This window comes from Frieseomelitta varia, unplaced genomic scaffold, assembly GCF_011392965.1.
Source record: "Frieseomelitta varia isolate USP_RPSP 00005682 unplaced genomic scaffold, Fvar_1.2 scaffold_229, whole genome shotgun sequence".
Lineage (NCBI taxonomy): Eukaryota > Metazoa > Arthropoda > Insecta > Hymenoptera > Apidae > Frieseomelitta > Frieseomelitta varia.
The window spans coordinates 228,175-251,387 of record NW_025109956.1 but is presented as its reverse complement, the minus strand read 5'-3'; the positions used below and the strand labels follow the sequence as shown (position 1 = coordinate 251,387).

The window sequence follows — 23,213 nt, the reverse complement described above, 5'->3', positions numbered from 1 at the left end:
TCCTAGAAATTCAGAACTCATACAATATTTTTTGAAAAAGAAAAAATTTAAACAGTGTAATTATAAAAACAAATTTATTACAGAACCATTAATCCCAGTTCAAAATTGTATATATAATAATAATAAATTTTATTTTGAACTTGTGAATATGAACTTATGGAACTTGTGGAGCTGTGTGTGCGCGCGCGCGCGCGCGCGCGTGTGTGTGTGTGTGTGTGTGTGTGTGTGTTGAATAAAAAGGGTTGTAATACCATAGATTTTAGATAGTTAGAAAAATATAGATAGAAAACTCTTCCTCTAAATAGGATGTAAATTTCAATGTGAGGAAAACGTGATAAGTGTTAATTTTTCCTTGTGGCGCGTTCTTTCATTGTAAATTTATCGCGAGATAAAAATTTCTACGAGATTCAGTTGCCACCGTCTCGATTAATTTGCCTGATCGTTAAACCACGACAAAAATAGAATAACGATGAGCTAGCAAAGCATTTCAACAGCTGACGCTTGTTGTAAGCTGTCGTCCATACGACCGCGGTAATCCTGTAATCTTTTTCTTGGCAGCAGACGTTTTGAGTCGCTGAGTCACGTTTCCGGTCAGACAGATTTCTTACACCTGCTTCAGCGACTCTCCAAGAAAAGGTTCTCAAGAAATTTTCAATCGGGAATTCTTAACTTAAGGATAAAATTAAAAATAAAGAATCAGCTGTCCTTGTATATGAATGTATACACGTACGTCATACACTTAATTTCAATCATTGCAATGGTTAACGACAAAAACGTTCTGAAACTGATGTTTTCAACAAAATCTTTTGTACATTATCAACAATATGAATATTAAGATTTCGACCAATGACGGCCCTTTTTGAGAAGTAGGTCAAATTTTGTTCATTATTTTTTTTAGTACTAGCTCGTGGGTCACTAAATCAGTGGCGTCACTTGAAATGGGGGAGGGGAGGATGGTTAAAAACTACTTCTCACTTTTATAATCCTCAAAAAAGTTTACGTTTCCTTTTTGTTTTACAACTTTTACTTGTTGAAGAACAAAAAATAAATGTCGACGTCAAAAAATTGATATAAAAGAGGTGACATTATGCCCAGTCACCTCTGCACTATACATTATATATATATAAAATATATACTTTATTTCTTAAAGTATATATATATATATATATATATATATATATATAAAATATATACTTTATTTCTTAAAGTATATATATATACTTTATTTCTAATATTTTTTATTGTTCTCTCTTTTATTATATAAAAAACTAGCAAAGCTACCCATTCTAAGAATGGGATCTAGTGTGTTTTTTAGTGTTTATTACATCTGTTTAATCATAAGCGCTATATAAAATTTTTTAGACACAAGTAACTCGTATAACATTTAAGATAATTTACTTAAAATACCTATATGTATGCATAATCAAGTCGTAAATTCTCCATAAAACACAATTATGCATTTATTTCTCACTTTTAAGCTCTAACCGAACACTTGTAATTTTTTTAACATTTTTTGAAAAGAGCGGTTCGAAAAATAATTAAAATTCTTATATATATATGATGCTAAGTTTATAAAAATCAACGCGTTAGTCATTTAAAAAGCCTATGTGGGTCAGTGTCTTTAGACTTAGCTTTTAATCGACGTATGTCGAAACGTGCGTTAGTCCGTAATTACCTCTTTAATACCTAATGTAGATGCCTATTTCAATAACGAAATAATTTTACGGCTTCTTTTTATAAATAAATTATGGGCACGTGCATACAATAAAGAACATAACAATGAAAACATAATTTAAATTCTAATTCACAAAAAAAGAACACGTAACAATTCATTTAGTATTATTTCGAAGCTTAAAACCTTTACTTTTGCAATCTCGAATTCATTTTCTCAATGTAGTGGTTGGAAAAGTGAAGATACAATTTCTCTCGAAAATTGTAAAAACTCAAACGCGTGTAGGAACATTAAAAAATGTTTTTTCATAATTAGATCTACCATCGTTTTAAAGAATAAAATCTTCCCTTTACGAGCCCTTAGAACTTGCTATACAATTTTTTTTCAGTATTTCATTAAAATATTAAACATTATGCTTAAATGACGGATTTCTTGAATTTAATTCTAATATTCAAAGTTCAACAAAATATTGAAAAAAAATCATATAATTCTAAGAGCATAAAGGGAATACTTCATTCTTCAAAATGATAGTGGATCTTACAGAAAAGTGTTTCAATGTTTTTGGAAATATCTAAATTTTTACAGTTCTCGAAAGAGAAAGTATTCTCACTTTCCCATATTCACAGCATTCTCGAAATAAAAGTCTTGAACTCTTGAAAATGAGACCAAATTGATTATTGTATAGTGTTTCTTTTTTTACAAAGTATGACAATTTAAATTATTGACAATTTTCCGTAATTATTGGTTCGGTTATACTCTTCACTGTATATACATATTTATTGATATTAATCGAGTTATTTACCTTAAACGATAAAATAACGAATTCATATCTTTTGAAAGGGTAAAATTGGTACATGGAAACTGTCGCGTTGATAATAAATAATTAATTGCTTTAGTACACCAGATAAGTTGTTGAAATCTATTTGTATGTACATATGTAAAATGAGGCAATAGGAGTTTTTTATATCCGTTGCGTGCAAAGTACAATTTCAAGCAATTTTAAAACACAATCCTTGCGATAATTTTGTTGTTGATACAAAGTATTAAAGCGCGATATATCGATGATATTAACCTGATACGAAGCTTTTTTTTTTTTTAATTTGTTTCAGGCTTGTGCGAAGTAGAGTCAGGTCAATCCAATATTATTCTTGACATAGAGGAGAGCAGAGAAGACGGTAAGTTTGCGTTTAATTTAATTTACGTTATAACATTAGAAAGTTATTGCACACCTCTACTTCCGAGTAATTACATCCGTGTTCTGTGTTACTTGATTAGCGATGCAAAGGTGAATTATTCGCCACTAATTGGATACAGTGTCAAAGGATAAAAGGTAATAAATATTTCATAAAGAAAAACTATACGTTACGGCGAGTGAATGCTATCCGCCCAAGCGATATTCAATGTTCGCGAGTGAAAAATTAGGTGGAAGGTTAACGGCCTATTTATTTCGAAGGATGTTGAACGAGAAATTATGCGGAATGAAGGGAAACGAATCGACGCGATGCAATTAGGGAGCGCTGGATGTCACTAATGAGATATTGCTCGAGATCGCGCCTAGTTTGCTAAGATAACATTAATTATACGGAGCGCGGACAGCGAGTTGAGCATCAGGAAGTCATTTCATAGCCTCTTACTGAATCTAATGTAGTAGCCTTGGCTTTCTTCGCTCTATTGGACGCGTTCCCCTTTAACAATGTAACTTTACAACTGCGTGCACCGAGTGATAAAGACGGAGATTTAAGCGGCTTAATTCTGAAGATTAAAAAATGCTCAACGTAGCGTGTAAAATCAATCTCGGTGCGAGCCACAAAAGATTTTCACGTTTATAGGAGATATTCGCTTCGTCTTCCTTTCATTTTATTTCGAAAATGTTTGGAACAGAAGAGTACGATTCACGGCACAATTTTAAAATTTAAATCAATTAAACGATATTGTGGTATGAAAATTGCATATACATAGGTCACTAAAAGTAATTTAATAATATTTTAATAATAAGAATGATCATCGTCAACGATCTATATCGATTTGAATATATTGAATCCTATTTTATCCATTGTTATTATCATTTCGTTTTTATAGCATAAATTCTAGGGATGGATTATTCGAAACCTCGAAATCCAAGAAAATTTCGAGTTTCGAGAATTTAAAACTTTGTATTTTTTTTTTTTTTTTGATTCGAAACTTCTGACACTTAAATAAAAAAATAAAAAAATACAAAATCAATGAATAAAGAATCATTTTCAGTATAAATAAAGAATGATTGATTCGTGTGTATTTTCCATTATGAAATTACATTAAAATAGAGTTATAGATGAATAAATCATAATTTTCTTATACATTTTCACATAAGGAGTTTGAGAAAAACATACCAAGATAATATGAATACATATAGTTATTTTAATAATACAATTTTGTACGATACTTTGAAACAATATACGACACAGAATTCCACGTCACAATTTTGACATTAGCAGCATAATATTTGCCTTGCACCATTTTTTGCGTACACAACATAATTTCATAACGTCTTCTTTTTGTATTTATAGTTTCACAAAAAAGACGAAAAATGTCTTTCAGTTTATCTGAAAGGATAGTCAGCAGTAGATTTTTGACGATTACTGAAATTATTATTTATGTCGCCATGTTTTGTTTTTACGATTTCTTTAATTAGTCGAAGGTGAAATGCGCGCATTTTCATTTTTCCATTTCTATTCATTTTATACAAACAATACGCATTTTAAATGACCACATCAAATGGATGGAAAATATATTTTTTATACCACTTGATCTCTTTTTTTTTTGACAGATTCTAGGCTAATTGTCACTCTGTCTCTATTATATTCCACACTTGTATTTGCAGTATAATTTACCATGCAAAAAGGTTTTTCGATAACTTATTTCGTTCGGTAATTTATTTTTTATGTATTTACAAAATTCACGGTTTCTCTCATATTAGACACAAATCGAAAATATATTTCATCTTCATTTAATTTTTCACTCGTGATAGGCATGCTCTTTTGTTGTCTTTTACAATACCGCATGCGTTTGTTGTATTGTCGTGAAGATAAGTGAATAAAGTCGAATTAATGTATCAATTATTAACGAATAAAATGTATCTTTTCTCTAAGATTATGATTCCAATAATGCGATTTCAATTTCAGCTGATTCTCTGAGAGATTTTTTTTTTTTTCATTTATTTCTGAATGATTGCCAATATAATGTATAATAAAATTTAGTACACATCCATTTTTGCAGTCGCACAGTACAAAATATTTAATGTCAAATCTATTTCGTTTGAATGGACGTCTCCCTTTATATAATAATAAACTTTCATCTACGCCTAAGTTATTGAATGGGTTAAAATAATTTTGAAATGAAAGACGAAGTATTTCCGCAGAATTCTTTTATTTCTACCAACGTACTAGAATTAGTTGCTGTAATCTCATTAAAATAAATTAAAATATTAAAAAACATATTTATCTGTATTCATAATTAAAAATATTAGTACACAAAAATTTATCTTTTGTACAATATTCGGAATAATCTAATTTTCTTGCTAACGACATTAGTAATAATTGTAAATAAATGATACTCAGAGTTGCTTTCGTGAAGTTTTGCAAAAGAATGCATGGAACTATCCATTTTATGTTCACGATAGTGATTTATTTTTTTCACGACAAATGATACTAATTCTTTAGAAAAAAAAAAAAAAAAGAAAATAGATCAAAGTAATCTAACGGAATAGCAGATTGATTAATTTGTATTTTCACTTCAGAATTGTTCGAATTAAATTTATATATTTGTAGCTTTAAATTTTGACGTGACCACAGACTATATTCTCGCATGTCGTTTTTACGTGACTATCAAAATCTTCCGATTCTGACGAACTCAGTATTCTTTTTTTACAATCTTCTTAAATGTTTTCTACCACTTATATTTTTATTTAGCGCGTTTTGATACACTAGTGTGTCAGTTTCATCACTATGTTGCGTCGGTACGAGTACTTTTTAACAATAACACTGATATTGTTACAAAATATTGCGTGAGCGAAAAAAAAAAGTGAAACGAAAAAAAAAATTGGAAACGAAATGAAGAAGTGCATAATTTACATACTTCTAAAGACTGAGTGAGTCACTGTTCAAAATAAATTCATGCACGAAAACTATAGCGGTGTACAGTACATAAGAGTCTAATGAATTCTAATTGTTAAAAGATATCATTGATATTTTACAGTATTATGTAGATTTTGTTTGCTCATCTTATGGCTTTTCGCAAGAGAGCCATAAAAGATAAATGAATTAGAAATTACTTACATAGTTCTACACAAATGGGAAAAAAAGGCATTAGAGAGACTTGTATAGATGTGGAATCGATCGCGCGAACACGTCACACCTGCTACAAAAATCGGTTTGCATGTTGAGATCGTCGTAGCAGTATGGTGGTTCAGAGGATTCCTATTTTTCAGCGATCGATCAGAAGACCGTGCCGGAGGAACTTCCAGTATCTGGCGATCCGTACAACGAGACTACGCTGGAACTGATCTTTCCTGGAAGACAGCCTCGTTTTAAACTGAATGGCAAGAAACTGCAGCTGTTGGAGCCTCTGGATAGGGACGATGAAAATCTCTCGCATGTTGTTTTTCAGGTAAGACAAAAATATTTAAATAAAAACGATTTTGCAACAGGAAATTTAGATGAGTCGCAGCACCTTTTGTTTAACGCACTCGCGTAAAACGAAATTTGTCGAATCTATTATCTACACTTTGCGTTATGTCACGGTGTAGTTGTATTGGTGCACGGTATTTATTTCGAGAAAGCCACGTACAATGTATTTCTATCCAATTCGTTTCGAGTGTGTAACTTGTGCCGACGCGACGCGACCCACGTATCAAGTATCATTATCTGTGTATCTACGTGCTTTTCAAATGTATTGGCCGCGTGCGTGGAAAGATTACAAGTTCGATGCGAGGATCGTTCGTTTTCTGCGAACTACAAATGATATTAAACTCATTGCTCGAATGAAAGGATTGTTCTTCATTTTGCCTGTTACTCTAATCTTCTAGTCTTGTCAGTTGTGAAATAAGAAAAGACATTAGGAGTTATTTTTAAAGAATCCGAAATATTCATTTGGACGTTTTAATATAGTTATAGATCTCAAAAAATTACTTATTTTCAAGCATAATTATTCCTATCGAATTAACGAGTTATCTTGAGCTATGAAAAATCATAATCAACGTTAGGACGAGCTATTATCTTCGCTGTTATTCTGTTAACTGCCTTGCTGGCAACTGCGGACCATAACGAGTGACCGAAACATATACAATAATTTGTCGCTTTCTTTTTGAACTCGTCGGTATGATATCACTGGATAGAAATTATTAAGAAGTAATAATTAAACTTATCATTTGTTTTGCCTTAAAACTGAGAAAATGTTGCAATTTTGGGACAAAAAATTCTCGACGTCCGTGACACGTCATTCCAGCACAAGAAGTTAATATTTCGACATTTCGGTCAAATGAATCACTTAAAAACGCGAACTTTTTAATTTGATAATCGCTAATGACTACGATCGGATATACGATTGCTCATCGATCGATAACTTTCGTGAAAACATCCTCGTTGTGGTAAATAAAATGAAGATCCTAATCGGGCGAAAAATTACAATTCTGGTTTCGAAAGACGCGGTTGTTTGGAAAGGTTTTTGCCCGGAAACAAGCCGATGAGCGGTCCGGTCCGTGGCTGCGATCGATTTCTACACTTGGTACCGTCTTGTTGTATTTTCTGCAAGATCTAAGAACCACTCTTTCATTCTTGGAAAAGGAATCTCGTTACTTGTACCCGGAATTTTTTCCCTCTTCGCGGCAAATGAACTTACCAGCTGCAGTAAAACCGGAAGGGACGATCCTTCCGCCGATTCAATTTCACTCAGCTTCGTCTTCATCGGTTACTCGTTGTTTCGTTGACGTTTGAAATGGTTGCCTGACCGTTTCCTTTTATTAATTACGTATAGTTTTGCAATTGAACTCGAGTATCTTTCGTTTCACCATGACGAGACGCGATACTGAAAGCGAAACGTTTCTTTAGAATGATAATATAATTTTAGAGGAATGTGAAATGTTTATGTACAGTGTAGTTTATGTACATTTGAAGCGATCCACGCAATTATCTTCTAAAATGTTTCAAATGAAATTCACTTTGTTTAAAAAAAGAAATTTTATGATGGTTATAAAATCTAGGCGAATCTCCAAGATTTTAGGATGATTTTTCTTTTTTTAAGTGAAAATATATATTCGTGCGTAGTCCGTTCCAACCTAATCAAAATTTATTTTCAATGAATGTATCAGAATGAATATTTGGTTATAAACGTGACTCGAAATTACACTAATATAAATTCTTGTTACTTTCTATTTCAAGAGAGGATATTTCCTACTATAATTCGTTACGAATCGAGGCACCAGATGTAAACAAGTGCATGTGTAGCTTTTAGGCGTAATTTTTATATATTGAAAAGCAATATTTTACGATCTAAATAATTAATATATTGCTATTCGTGATTCCCAACTACTATCGCTATTATTGGTTACATTTGTAATCATAGGATCAATATTTCGTTCAACAGTATGATTTAATTCCCAAAATTTATTTTTAACTTTATTTTAATTTTAATTTTATTTTTAACTTTAATAATACGTTGAACACAATATTTCCAATTTTCTTCAGTAACTGTATTCAACTTGCAAGAAATAAGTTTTTCATACACGTGTTTGTGACATGATAATTGCTATTGTGCAAAAAAATTCTTTGCACTTGAAACTGAGATTTATAGGACTGCCTAGTTGGAAATTCTTTAAGTGGTTCATATCTGACAATGAGAGATACAAGAAAATTTCTCAAAAATTCCTAATTTGACATACTGAGTCTGAAGCACGTCATACATACCGTTAGCCTTAACACAAATATAACACAAAATTACTATGACAAAAATACAACAATAATGAATTAGAATATAAGAAATGCAAATATAATGCAACAATTGTGAGTTAGGCAAGAATATTGAATAAATAATGATATAGACTGTATTTAGTTGATTGAGAGATACAAGAAAATTTCTAAAAATTCCTAATTTGACATACTGAGTCTGGAGCACGTTATACATACCGTTAGCCTTAACACAAATATAACACAAAATTAGTATGACAAAAATGCAACAATAATGAATTAGAATATAAGAAATGCAAATATAATGCAACAATTGTGAGTTTGGCAAGAATATTGAATAAATAATGATATAGACTGTATTTAGTTGATTGAGAGATACAAGAAAATTTCTAAAAATTCCTAATTTGACATACTGAGTCTGGAGCACGTTATACATACCGTTAGCCTTAACACAAATATAACACAAAATTAGTATGACAAAAATGCAACAATAATGAATTAGAATATAAGAAATGCAAATATAATGCAACAATTGTGAATTAGGCAAAAATATTGAATAAATAATGATATAGACTGTATTTGGTTGATTTGACTGATGAACTGATACAAATACGTTCCTAAAATTAGCATTTGTTATCAAACGAATATTTGACGTCAGCATCAGCTAATAATAGCGATAGACAAGCTACCCCTTTCATGCTTTAGCTTCGGTATCAATTTAATTTACCTTGGTTCATTATATATCCAACGAAACAATCGATATGATTTAGGGTTTGAGAGAACGTCAAGGGAATTACTGGATCGTTGCACGTTTATGTTGCCTAAATTTCAAAGATTTTCTAATCATCGGCATTCGACTCGTGTGAAATTACCGATAGACTATATCAATACACTTTAATGCATTTTAAATCAGTTCAAGATCATCGTTTCAAAAGTCGAAGATAAGAAGTCATTTCTGAACGTTTAATGAAGACAAGAATGGCAGTAGAATAATTTTGAATGAACTTGGAACACCAATAAATTTAGATCAGCGAATTCATTATGGAATGGGCTACACGTTCATCCGAATAAAAATACATAGTTCTGTTTCAAAAAATGAGTCATCTTGAAATCTCAGAAGCACTCACAATTTAGATAAAATTTGTGACCATCGTAAGATGTCCTTTGAAAGTAAGCTCTATTTGAAACATGTTTTTCTATAACGAATAGTTTAGGAGGAGATAATTGTGTGGATCGCTTGAAATGAAACACCCGGTACTTTTAGGGAAACATCGAGAAGAAAATCAGACTAGCATTGAATTTCGAATGAAATTGTTGGTTGGTTGTAATTACGGTAATACATGGTGTACAGTGGCCGTATCAGCATTCGCGAATACACGTTGTCTCTTATGACATTGCAGTTGGAAAGAATGTGAATGGTCTATAGAACAGCGTTCTGGTATCGTAAGAGATTGCTCGTACTTGCTATTTTCGCAAATTGACCCCATAAAATCCAATTGCTGGGAAATCTCGCATACGCTTTGCCTTTGTTTGGTAAGCGGCAGAGAAGGGAAAATTGATTCGAATGCCAACAGTCTTGTACGGCAATTATCGTAATTAAGTTAGATCACTGCAATAATACTCTCGTGTGGATTTCTTACAATTACTTAGACTACAGCAGGTACATTACGAAATATCACGTGCGTTTATATCGGTCAAAATTTTTTCGTAAATCCATTTATCGAGAAGTGGAGCTCCACCTAATATCTCAACTGTCCACGGCTAAAATTGTGCAAAACGTAATTTAACGATTAACAGTTATAATTATCGTGGAATCAGAATATTAATCGTGATTGCTAATTATCAAATAATCACTAATCGCCGATTAATGAATAAAGCGAGTAATCAGAATCATTAATCATAAAATGATTACACTTTTGATTATGATTGAAAGTCTCTTCTATATTATTCTTGAATCGTTATTGGTACAATCATACTTTGTATGATTTGATGAAGAATGAAACTTAACTTGCCAAATGATCAAAATTTTGAGATTCTTTATACATGATACACACTCATTCATTCATATATTCTATGCCAAAAATATATCATAGAATTATAAACATTGACAAATTATTCTAAATTCAATAATACTATTATGCAGCAAAGAATACGCTAATTTTGATCTAGACTAATGGGTCAACTACTCAAATTGCAAACAGTGTAACAACCTTACATGATTAATATTACGTTCTGAACATGTTGTAACAATGTAAACAAATAACACATTACAGATTGTGATGAAATATAAATTAATCATCATATTAAAATATATTTGAATCATTAGTCATTAATGATCTAAATATTATTAATTAATGATTGTAAATTACGAGAATTAATCAAGATTACTTATTTATTTTGACAATGATTAATTGGTTAATGATTACGATTACTATGATTGCTATTTAGTAATTGATTAGAGAAATAATTGCAAAATAATTGATTACTATCCAACTCTTCACACTTGTCACAATGAAGAAATGCATATGCATATAATTAATTACGATTAATGTGATAAAATACATAAAATTCTAACGCTAGTACCAATTACCATTAATTTGTGATGTGTATTTAGCTGTTACACCACACTTTGTTGTACAAGTGTTACTCGTATTTTGTATGTCAGTCTTTTTAACTTAAATTCGTTCTATTAAAAAAGCTTAATTAATTGATAAATAATATATAATTTTATAAAATTTTCAAATGCATTCCAAATCTGTACTCATGAATTTAAAATATGAAATTATATTTCAATGTACATGAACTTCCAGATAAAGGAAGTCCAGGAAGATCCAGATAAAATTAAAATATTAACTAAATAAAATTATCAGTTTCTCTCATCCCCTCTCTATTTCTCTATCAAATACGTGTTGTTGACTAATTAATATGTTATATGTAATTAGTACACTTCAAAAATTGTTAATCATTTTGATTATATCTGTCCTATCGTCACTTCTGATAGTTTGACAAAAGAAATGTTTCAAATAAAAGTTACTCATCTCTCAATCGATTACGTGTTACAATACATACAATTTTCAGAAAAGATTTTCTTCAGCGAAAGGTCAGAATCACTTTTGATTTCTTTTAAATGAAATTATATTTTTAATTTAGAAGACGAATTCAACGAGTTACCATACCATGATATAAAAATGATCTTGTAAAATGTAAAAATATCGAGTAAATCAACAATCATCATAGACTTTAACATTATTTGTTCTATGCTTCACATATTGTTGAAATTTTGCTATAATGTTTTCCTTGATTTATTACATTTCAACATCATGGTACAGTAAATCGTTGAATTCGACTTTATGTTAGCTGTAACACTATAAAATCAAAATACATACATAGTGTCATTTTAAAAAATCAAAATGACCTTGACTAAGAAAAAAAGTTTTGAAAATGTTGTGTATATTCAAATATTTGCATTTTTTAAAATGTTATTTTGTCATTGATAATAAATTTAATTAATAGTAAAATTTATTTAATAGTAAACTTTAGAAGTATTTTAAATATTTTAGAAGTATAAAATTTATAATTATAATATATTTATATTTATAATATTTATTTATATAAAATTTATATTTATATAAACGTACATATTATATGTATATGTATTTAATAATTTTTGTCTTCTTTTCAGTTAAGCTGCACGGTAAAGCAAACAAATAAGAAACGAACTATACCGGTGATTGTGCGAGTCTCGGATATTAATGATAATACGCCGAAGTTCGTCAATACGCCGTACGAAACTACGGTGCCAGAGGTAAGTTGGCATAAAATGGAAGAAATTTATATCTAAATTCTGTAAATCAGCAAGAAATATAACAAAGAAAATAAAGTTTTGCGAATTTGCAGCAAACCGTTTGCTTCGGACCTTAAACTTGATACGCGTAACGTTTGAATTTACTTCCTGATTAATTAGATAATGTTAAGAAAATTCAGAATTATTGACATTGAGTCAGATAAAAATTGATCATAATGGTAATCGAATTATTGGTGAATATACCGAATGATTTGATCGATTGTTATTGGGAAGAATGTAATGCAATAAAAACACACTTTCTTTAATTAGACCGTCCTAAAAATTCGACATTAGATGAGAAATAACGAATCATCAATTCACTGCCGATAGCAAAAAAAAAAAAAAGGATATAATAACTAAAAATTATGACACGTTCTGAGATGTTTACGTATGAACGTGGATGGTTCGATCATATTAAAATTCCAAGTGTCTCAGCTGCTACGTGATGGAATTTCCGTCAAAATTAAAAATACTACGGATATAAATCACACGTAGAAGAGATTTCATTAAGATACAAGTATTACCAATTAAATTAAACGCTAGCTACAAATCGGCGTATTATGACACGTACATAACAATAGGTCACGATAATAAACGTTAAAATTGTGTAAAAAGAATAATTTGCAAGAGCAAGTGGTATTGTGATTATGTATAAACAGAATCGAATAATTACATTTTAATTACTTAAATTTTATACTAAATTAGTATATACTATTAATTAATACTTAAATTTTATACTAATTAGGTAATTTTTAATTACGTAAGTTTTGTTAGGTATATATCTACTAGATAATTTATTTTCTAATTCTTCTAGATTCAATTCTTCAAAGGTTTAGAAAAGGTAGGATATTTGATCAGTGATAGAAAAGAACTCTAAATTCCATTGTCTAGGGAATTGAAACGTTAAATTAAATAAAGTTGGAGAAGCCGGTGGCGAAGTTCGCGAGAACGGGAACGACGTGATTTCGAAATGATCGGCCAAAGAGCACGGAAACTAGATCCGACCAGGTCTCAGATTCAACTAGATCTCAAAGTTGGATGTGCCGATTCGCGGCAGCGAACTGCACGAACCAATTAAGCGAGTCCAAGTTTTCGACGAGTCATCCAATATTGCGCTGATTATTCGAAGGATCGGTCTCGCGGCCGGATTAATCTGATAATAATTTAGAAGGTGGAGTGACAGGGCGGTGTCGTCAAGGATAGCTCTGTACCAGCCGCAGGAAATATCATTACGGGCCGTGTCAAAGAGAAAACGAAGGAATATTGGCAGAATCTTCGTGGCGCGAATTCCTCTTCTTTTCCACGCTGGACGGACCGTTATAATAGAAATGGCGCGCATCTTGCGAATACCGGTTGATCCAGCCGCTGCATGCCGTGTAATGGCACGCACCAGTATGCGTTAGCTCTCCCTTCGATTCCATGTTAATACTTATTTTAATGAACTTGCATTTTACGTTGGCGGACGAACGTGTTATCGGGCTATGTACATTCGTAGAGGGGTATCACTAACGCGTTAACGGTACTCTGAAACTGTCCACTCGCTCGTTCGGCCGTTAAGTGGTACGCGTGGAATGTTACACGGGTAATTATTGTTGTCGCAATAAATGGTAGCGTTAGCGTGCAAAAAGATACAGGTCTACTCGCTCGTTCAATCGTGACCAATAAATAATTGGGAATAATTCTCGTTTGTAAAGTTTGTTAACTACTACTCATTAAAGTCGATTCATAGCGGGAATAATGAATATATTTGGCGATGTGTTTGTGTGTTTATTATCACTGTGACAAATTACAATAGTCGAGAAGTTGCGACGTTCGAACGTTGAAAAATTTGAACATAGAATTGAGTAGGTAATGATGTTTTACAACTGAATCCAATGAATTATTTATTACTAGTATTACCATCGTTTCTATTGAACAAAGTCTTGCATTTCTATTAATTTATCGTCGATGCACTGTAGAACTGCAAGACATGTATCTAAATGCTTTTATAATTACGAGCCTCGTCCATCGTACAGTAGCCAATTAATTTGAAAAGTGGGGCAAAAATCAGAATTACTTAAAAATTTACTTTTTATCGGCAAATAATAGAATTAAATATCTATGTCTTAATCTATGTAAATCGGATTTAAACGAATAATATATAAGTAAACAGTATAATAACCAAGTAAATATAAGTAAGTAATATAATAATACATGTAAATAATACATACTGTAACTAAATATAATTATAAGTATGTATGTATAATTATAGTATATAATACAATATATTTATATAATCAGACATAATAATGTATAATAATAATAATAATAATATGATATAATATAATTATAGTATAAAAATAAATAAAAGATTTAGACTAGAGACTGTCCGTAGACGTAATATATCGTTGAAGTTCATCACAACAATGCAATTTGATGAGTACATAACTGAGTTCCCAAATTTCAAATCCTAAAATATCAGTCGCGGTGTCCTCGAATTTTTTAAACATACCAAATGGTCACAAACCATTCTGGCCGCACCGGCCATAACTTTGTTTATAACTTTCGGCTTAACTATAGAAATTAAGCAAGAAGCTGTTACTTTTAGCAACCAGTTTTAGATTTTGCAATGAGTATTAAATTATATTCAATAAAAAAAAATTCATTTCAATACATTCCAAAGAATTGATGTACTAATATTCATATCATAAGCTGTATTACAATTTGCATTTATCACTTGAATAATTCATTGATTATTGTAATACTTTAAAATCATATTTTTAGTTTTTCAAACAATTTCCAACATATTCATTCTGGTGGAAGAGAAAAATGATTATTGAAAAAATAATTTCCAATTATTTAAATATTTTCAATTATAAATAGTCGAACAAAGAAAACGTTATATGTTTTAGACTCTAATAAACTTACATCTATTAGACTCGAATTTTTAATTTACAAAATAATTTTTTTTTCATCCCATTTTTTAAAAACGATGCGACTTGTACATAGGGCGTAAATATCAGATAGGATAAATGTCTAGAACTCGGCTGCAATTTCAAAGTTTAGGTATAGATAGATTTTTAATAAAATTTAATATCGAATAATATAATTTTACGATTTAATTATCATACTTCTTGCGCCATACCACAAGGAAATTATCGAATAATCAAAACTAATTATCTGCATTATTTCAAATAAGAAACGCGAATCTCCAAATGTTCTTCTAAAGGCATGCGCCACATATAAGTATCAATTAAGCCATTACATTCTATTTTCTGCTTTCCTTTTCACAACAAAGATATTTTAATCGTTTCTGTCGATTTCTTTCATTCAGGCATAGATATATCAGACATACAATTAGAAACGAACAAAAAGGTGAATATTTTCAGAATGATTAATCAATAGCCCTTTTGTATCAGTATTGCGTGATCGTAAAAATAAAGCACATTCAATTTCACACAACCCATCTGCCGCAGTTGCAGAATTGCAGAAATTCTCTCGATCGAAATCGTGGAATATCTCGCTCACGATCTTCGTTTAAAGTTTAAACTAATTAACCTATTGCAAGTTCGAATAGGCGATCAGTTCTCATTGAAGTGATTACGAAGGAACTGGGTTATTCCCGGTTGATAATCGATCTTTTTTTTTTTTTATTCGTTCTGTATGAGTCTAATTGTTACAATTATTTTCATTTTTTATACAATTATTGTTTATACAATCATTGAGATCGCGTGGATTTCGATACAGTTATCGGCAATCACTAGGTTTTTTTATGGGATTAGTTCCGTTTTAAACATGTTTGGCTGTATTCCATTTGTTAGTTAGTAAGGTCTAGCGAGTGTTTCCGTTTCAGTCTTCTGGGTAGTAGGAAGTAACAGTCTTTTGCCAGGTGGTTCCTGTAATTTTTGATTTTGTGTTGATGTGTCCTTGCGCGCTTTAGTATTTCCTCTTTGATGATTGGTATTCCTAGGGTTTTTCTTATGTCATCTGTGTTTCTGACATACCATTGAGCGTCTAGTATTGTACGTAGGATGATGGATTGTAGATTTTCTATCTTTTTTATGTTCGACTTGGCTGCCATGCCACAGATTTGTAGCCCGTATGCCCAAATAGGTTTAATTATAATTTTGTAGATTAGTAGCTTATTTTTTACGCTTAGCTTAGAGTTTCTTGATGTTAGCCAGTACATGGATTTTCTAATTATTTTTATTTGTTTGATCTTTTCTTGAATGTGCTTTTTCCAATTCAGTTTGTTGTCTAGATGTAATCCGAGATATTTGACGGAAAGTGCTTGAGGTAGTTCTTGGCTGTATTAATCGATCATGGTAATTAAAAATCTATCTTAAGTTTAGCGCTCAGAGATATTTTCTCACACGTAAATTCGTATCACGATACATTCTCCTCGCAACCGGCAAATTAATTACATAACTACCACGAAAGTGTTACACTCGTGGCTATGTTATTTACGCTTAAATTCTTGTTGAGTTTTGTACGGTTTTGTCACAGTTAACACCAGTTGGCTCGACCATTTTCAAAAATGTGGTGGCTATGGATGCGGACGCCGGTGTAAACGGCATCGTGGAATACTCGATCGCTCCTGGTGATGGAACTGGCATTGGCAACAATGATGGAGTTGGTCGAAACAGAATCACGACGGCTGATGGATACGGTTATTTCAGCATTAACTTACCTCACCAAGGTCAAGTCACTGTTAACCGTACCTTGGACTTCGAAAGAACGCAACGATATCTCGTCACTATTTTTGCATCGGTAAGTAGATATTCTTATCACATTGAAATATGTCTAAACTACAAAATAGAGATGTAAACGATAGAGATAATTTTGATTCGTCATCGTATTCTTTTCAATAACATGCCTACTCTTTTTAACTAAATTCGGTACTCGAGTCTAATTTTGTAACAAAGTATAGAAATTATGTGAGAAAGTATTTATTATTATTATAAAAATACTATTATTATAATTATATTTATAAAACTTTATTATATAAAATATTATAAAATTTTATTATATATAATATTATTATAACGATATAAAATTTTATTATATAAAATATTATATAAAATTATATCGTATAAAATATTATTATAATAATATAAAATTTTATTACATAGAAATATTATTATAATTATATAAAATTTTATAGAATTATATAAGAATTATAGAAGAATTATATGAGATATTTATATATTTAATATATAAATATATATATATTTAATAGATTATATATTTAATATAAGTGTTATCTTCTATTTGTTTTAAACAAAAACAATTACTTTTCTTTTATAAAGTACCTAAATTAAATTGGAACGCTTTATTATACGAAAGTTGAAATCGAATTACCAGTAGAGACAATTAACAAGATCAATTCCATCGGCGGTATATTGCAAGTAATATGTAGCTGCGTCGTCATTTCAACCGTATAATTTATCACGTTTGTGACATCGATTACGTATAACGGTACGCACGAATATTGATCTTCTGTCGCTCTCCGAATGCGATCCCACTTATTATTATATTTTGGGAATTAAGCGAGATTCTATTAAATTGCATAGAACTAGTGCAATTTTGATAGCTACGTTATATAAATATATATACTGATCTGATTTGATAAGAACGATCAGTATGGTTTAGAACATTTTCGTATTTTCTGATAGATACCACGTATCTATGAAAATCTCGGTGATTATTGATTTAATACTTTTTTTTATTATTGTCTAATTGATTATCCTATTGATTTTCAAAGTAGCAACATTGATTTTTTGGTTTCCAAGTTATAATACATAGTATACCAAGTGAGTCATCCAAGATTAAAAGTTGAAATATTTTCAGAACGATTGATTGTATCAAAAGATGTTTTAGACAAAAGTTGAATGGTTTCGAAAGAAGCATTAATTGATATAATATCATTTTTTATGATGTTGATAGAAGACGTTTGAAGATCAAGTTTGTTTTTTTAAGTGAAATCGCATAGTTTTTAATATATTAAATATCAATTCATCGCTTTCTATAAAAAATTATAAAATCTTTTATAATTTATATCGAAAAATCATTAGTTTAAGAGATATCTTAATTTTTATATCGAAAATCATATCGAAATATCATTAGTTTAAGAACTAATTTATATCGAAAAATTATTAGTTTAAGAGATATCTTAATTAAAATAATTCGAATAATACTCGTAAAGTTATCGAATTTATCTATAACAACATTAGTAATAACAGGGATTGTGTATATTATGTGTTTATTTATTAATTTTTTTAATAATATTTGCAATCTTCTTTTATGTTCTACAATTGTTGTCATTTGCGTAATTTTCCGTGTATTTTGACATATAACACGGCATGACCTATTCATCAGAATAAAATTTTCGAGATCGAAGAGAGGAAAAAAACTCTGAGTATAAAATTTTAGCTGCTTTATCAATTTTTGAGATATTAATAAAAAACTTTGGATACAATACATTGAATTCCACATCTACAAACATTACTAATACAAATCGTGTTTACTGTATCGTTATTACTATACTAGTCGCTGTCGGCTGTCAAATAGTCGACAGCAGAATATTCCTCGATATCTATAGGATGTTCCAATATCGACGGATTTTAGACTCGAGGCGACCGAATTAACAAGAATAAGTCAATGCAACTTTGACGTCTACTATAGCGAAAACAGTTAGTAACTTCTGTGTTGACAATTCAATATTATATTGTTAAATGTTATATTGAAAGTTAATGTTAGATTTTAAGAAACACACTAAAGCTGATGCTATTATGTAAACTATGTATATTATGAAATATTACTATTATTATATTATATATGTATTATGTACATTATGAAATATTTCTCTGCTATTATTTCTCAACACTCACCAACGGTAGCTAATATAGCATTGACCATTATATTAGTGATGTCTGTATAATTCAATGCATTGTGCCCAAAGTTCTTTATTAGTCCTTTGTCTAATGGACTCTAGTTTCGATAGTTTCTGAAAAAGCAAATTGCAATTCTGTGAAATTTTAATTCATAGTTTCATTTCTTTAAATCGAACATTAATAAGTGTAAATTATAAATAACATTTCTATGTTTTATATATCTGAAATGATATTACAATTACAATAATGCTTCCTTAAGAATATTGGAAAGAAAATTATAAGACAAGAAATTAATATTACAGAAACTAATAAAGATCCGTAGCTAATATTATATGCTCGAAATTTCTGCTTTTTCTCCACCCTCCCCAAAATTTTGTGGATAATTTCGATAGATAGGACATAATATATTACAACCATGTTTTATTCAAGGAAGTTTTACACCGACAAAGAGATATATACACTGACTGCGAGTGATTCTGCAGTTGCATCTATAATATGCAATACACAATACGTTTTCATTCCTTTTCGTCCGTGTCGGTTGTTTTGTTTTGTGTAAAACTAATAATATAATATCTATATTTGTTTATTTATTGATTTATTTAGTTTTTATTATAGTAGAATATTATATCAGAATAGTCTTTGAGAACTAATAATATAATATCTATATTTGTTTATTGATTCATTTAGTTTTTATTATAATAGAATAGTCTTTATAGACTATAGTAGTTATACTAATAATATAACATCTATATTACTAAATATTATATTATAGTAGATTATCAGAATAGTCTTTGAGAACTAATAATATAATATCTATATTTGTTTATTGATTCATTTAGTTTTTATTATAGTAGAATATTATATCAGAATAGTCTTTGAGAACTGAAGTTCATTCTTCATCACTGGTACCTAACCCAATGTTTCATATCTGCAAGTTCCAATAAAATTAATTATGCTTATGTTTTCCAACAATAAGAGCAGGTAGAAGTTAAAGGTGGAATTAAATTACATTCAAACAATTGGTGGCTTGATGAATCTGACTAATTCATTTTTCATAAAGAATTTCAAACAACAGAATTTCTACGTTTTTATTCTCCAAAGATATTGCTGGTGGTGAAACTGTCCTTTCCAATTTCAATGAATTTTAGATATATTGTAGATATCGACATTTTGAACAATTTTTTCCTTTGTATAATTAGCGATTTGCCTTATTTTCTAAGATATTCGCAAAAAAATCTATCGGTACAATGAATTCCGCCTATAATTGTGTATCCATAACAATCGTGTATGTTATTAGTATCGGTTATTAGTATTAGTATCGCGGTACATGTATCATGACATGATAGATACCGAAAATGCTAAGCTAGGTGTCCACTGGAGAGTAAAACTGTCGCGAGTTGCTCTCGAGAGTATTATATTTTTCGCAAATGAATACTGTTCTGAAAGTTATTGTCCGAGAGCATCGTTCAATTGTTTGAGAGTCGACATGTCGCGATCTGCTCGCAAATGGACACAATATTATACTACTCTCGGAGAGTTGCTCTCAGAATTCGAAGCGGTTTTGAAGTCCTGAGAGTACTTTCGTGCGAGCAGAGTAATGAATAATAAAAAAGTGTGGTCAAAAAGTGAAATTATTTAACTAATTTCTTTTAATTTAAATTATTATATAATAATTATATTATATAATATTTAATTATATAATATAATTAATATTTAATTATATAATATAATCATTATATAACAATTTAAATGTTATATAATATAATTATTATAATATAATTATATAATTATCTATAATTATCTATAATTAAATAATTATATAATTTAAATATTATATTATAATATTATATTAAATTAAGTATATTATAATTAAATTATTTTATAATTAATTATTAATTTAAATATTATATAATATTTAATTATATAATATAATCATTATATAACAATTTAAATTAAATTATATAATATAACTATTATGTAATAATTTAAATATTATATACAAATATTATATTATAATATTAAATTAAGTATATTATAAGTATATTATAATATTATATTAAATATTATACTATAATTTAAATTAGTGAACTCTTCTTATTATGTTGATTTTTCTTTTTTCTTAAAATATTATAGGCAACTATGAAGGCACATATTTTTTGCACCTCCATGATAACGATGTCACTGTTCACACTAATGTTCCGAATTAAACTACACTGAATAGGATCAGGGACAATGAACTCTCGAATGGACACGGTTTTGAGAGTTCTATCGAATAATAAGCTCTCGGAGAGTATTTCGGTCTCTCTCGGAGAATGAAAATTCTCAAAGCTGTTCTCAAATGGACACAATGCTGAGAATAATGTCGTGACGTAACATTAACATGTTACTTGTGTAAACTAATAGAAAAAATTTATTATTAACATCTTAGATGGTTTCTTGAAAAAGATAATCTACTAATTGTATGCCAAAATGGATTCAGACAATATCGCGGACAATCTTGTCATATAATATGGCATGATTTGATTTTGAGAGAAAGAATTATCGGAATACTTGAAAGTTATGAACTTAACAGACACATCTTAAATTCTCTCAACATTTTTTAAAAAATTGAATTATTAAAGTATGAGTAAACAGCTTCTTATCTGAAAAAATAAAAGTTTTTTTTAAATATTCATGGAGCCCCTAGGGATTTATCTTAAGTGTTTTTTTTTTATTATTATTAACAAAAGTGAAATCATCAGAATTATTAAGGTACTAGTAAAATGTTTAGATATTAGTAATTTCACAATTTTAAGAACATCAATACTTCACAACTCATCCTAAAAGAAACACTAAACCAACTTAAAAACTAAGATTTAGATTTTAGATTTTTTAAATTGAAATCAACAGCCATAATCTTTAATACTATTACTCGGGATAGATTAATTCTATCAATTGAAAATATTTAACCGATCAGATTAACACGTTGAGCTAGTATAAAAATGGTATAATAGAATTTGAAAAATATGTAAAAATTATGTATTTTTTAGCGTTAAAATTTATTTATTATTACAGTAAATGTTGGAACTAGAAAATACACTATATAACAAAAAAATAACTTTCATATTAAAAAAGCATAAAAATAACGAAAAAGTTAAAGCACAAAGCAGAAACTTTATTCGACGTTCACTGTACATTAAATTTGGTAGATGTGGCACTCAGTATCTCATTTGAAAATTAAAGAATACATATTAAGAAAATTAAAGTCAACTGTATTAAGAAACTGAATATCATAAAGTTTCAAAAAACTGGAAAGCGAACTTTCCAGTCCTAATTAGAACATGTAAAACAGTAATCAGATTAGGAATCGATTACAGTTTAATAATATATGACTTGACCAAATGGACCAAATGGACCACACTGAAACAATTAATAATAATACAGCAAAAATTGCAATGGGAGCCTTTTATACCAGCCCTGTTCTTAATTCGTTAATTGAGGCGAATCTAACACTTTTACATTATAAGACTTCCCAGCTAATGCTTTCATACGCTCTAAATACAATTTCATGGTCATGTATATCTATTAAAAAAAAATCTTACTTTCTAAGAAATTAATCAAAGAAAGAAATTAATTCATCATTGCATGTTTTTTTCTCCAACATATTTAAAAAACTTAATATACCTTCTTGCATATCTTAAAGAAGAATTCAAGGCACCTTAAGATGTTGAAAAGATTCTGAACAGACTTTATTCTATTAAAAGAACAGAACAACAACATCTTAAAAGTACCCTTTTTAGAAAGTATGTGCCAGTATCTTGAACATTAAACTATTTTCTCTGATGGTTCTAAAATACAAGTAAAAGTCTGTTATGCAATAGTAACTTCCGAAGGCAACTTCGATTTCA

The 23,213-nt window shown here is 29.6% G+C and overlaps 1 protein-coding gene across 5 annotated transcripts in view; it reads left to right on the top strand.

Annotated features, from left to right (window-relative positions):
- Positions 1 to 23,213, top strand: part of LOC122527624 (cadherin-99C) — a 163,933-nt gene that overhangs the window by 109,719 nt on the left and 31,001 nt on the right. For 4 of the 5 annotated variants that reach the window (XM_043651972.1, XM_043651969.1, XM_043651971.1 and 1 more), the window contains exons 3-6: positions 2,782 to 2,847; positions 6,138 to 6,316; positions 12,293 to 12,415; positions 16,940 to 17,203. In XM_043651972.1, the coding sequence (XP_043507907.1) occupies positions 2,782 to 2,847; positions 6,138 to 6,316; positions 12,293 to 12,415; positions 16,940 to 17,203 (632 nt within the window). Of the gene's footprint in view, positions 1 to 2,781; positions 2,848 to 2,956; positions 3,003 to 6,137; positions 6,317 to 12,292; positions 12,416 to 16,939; positions 17,204 to 23,213 lie in introns of those variants that run through there. The other variant, XM_043651974.1, reaches the window with a different exon arrangement.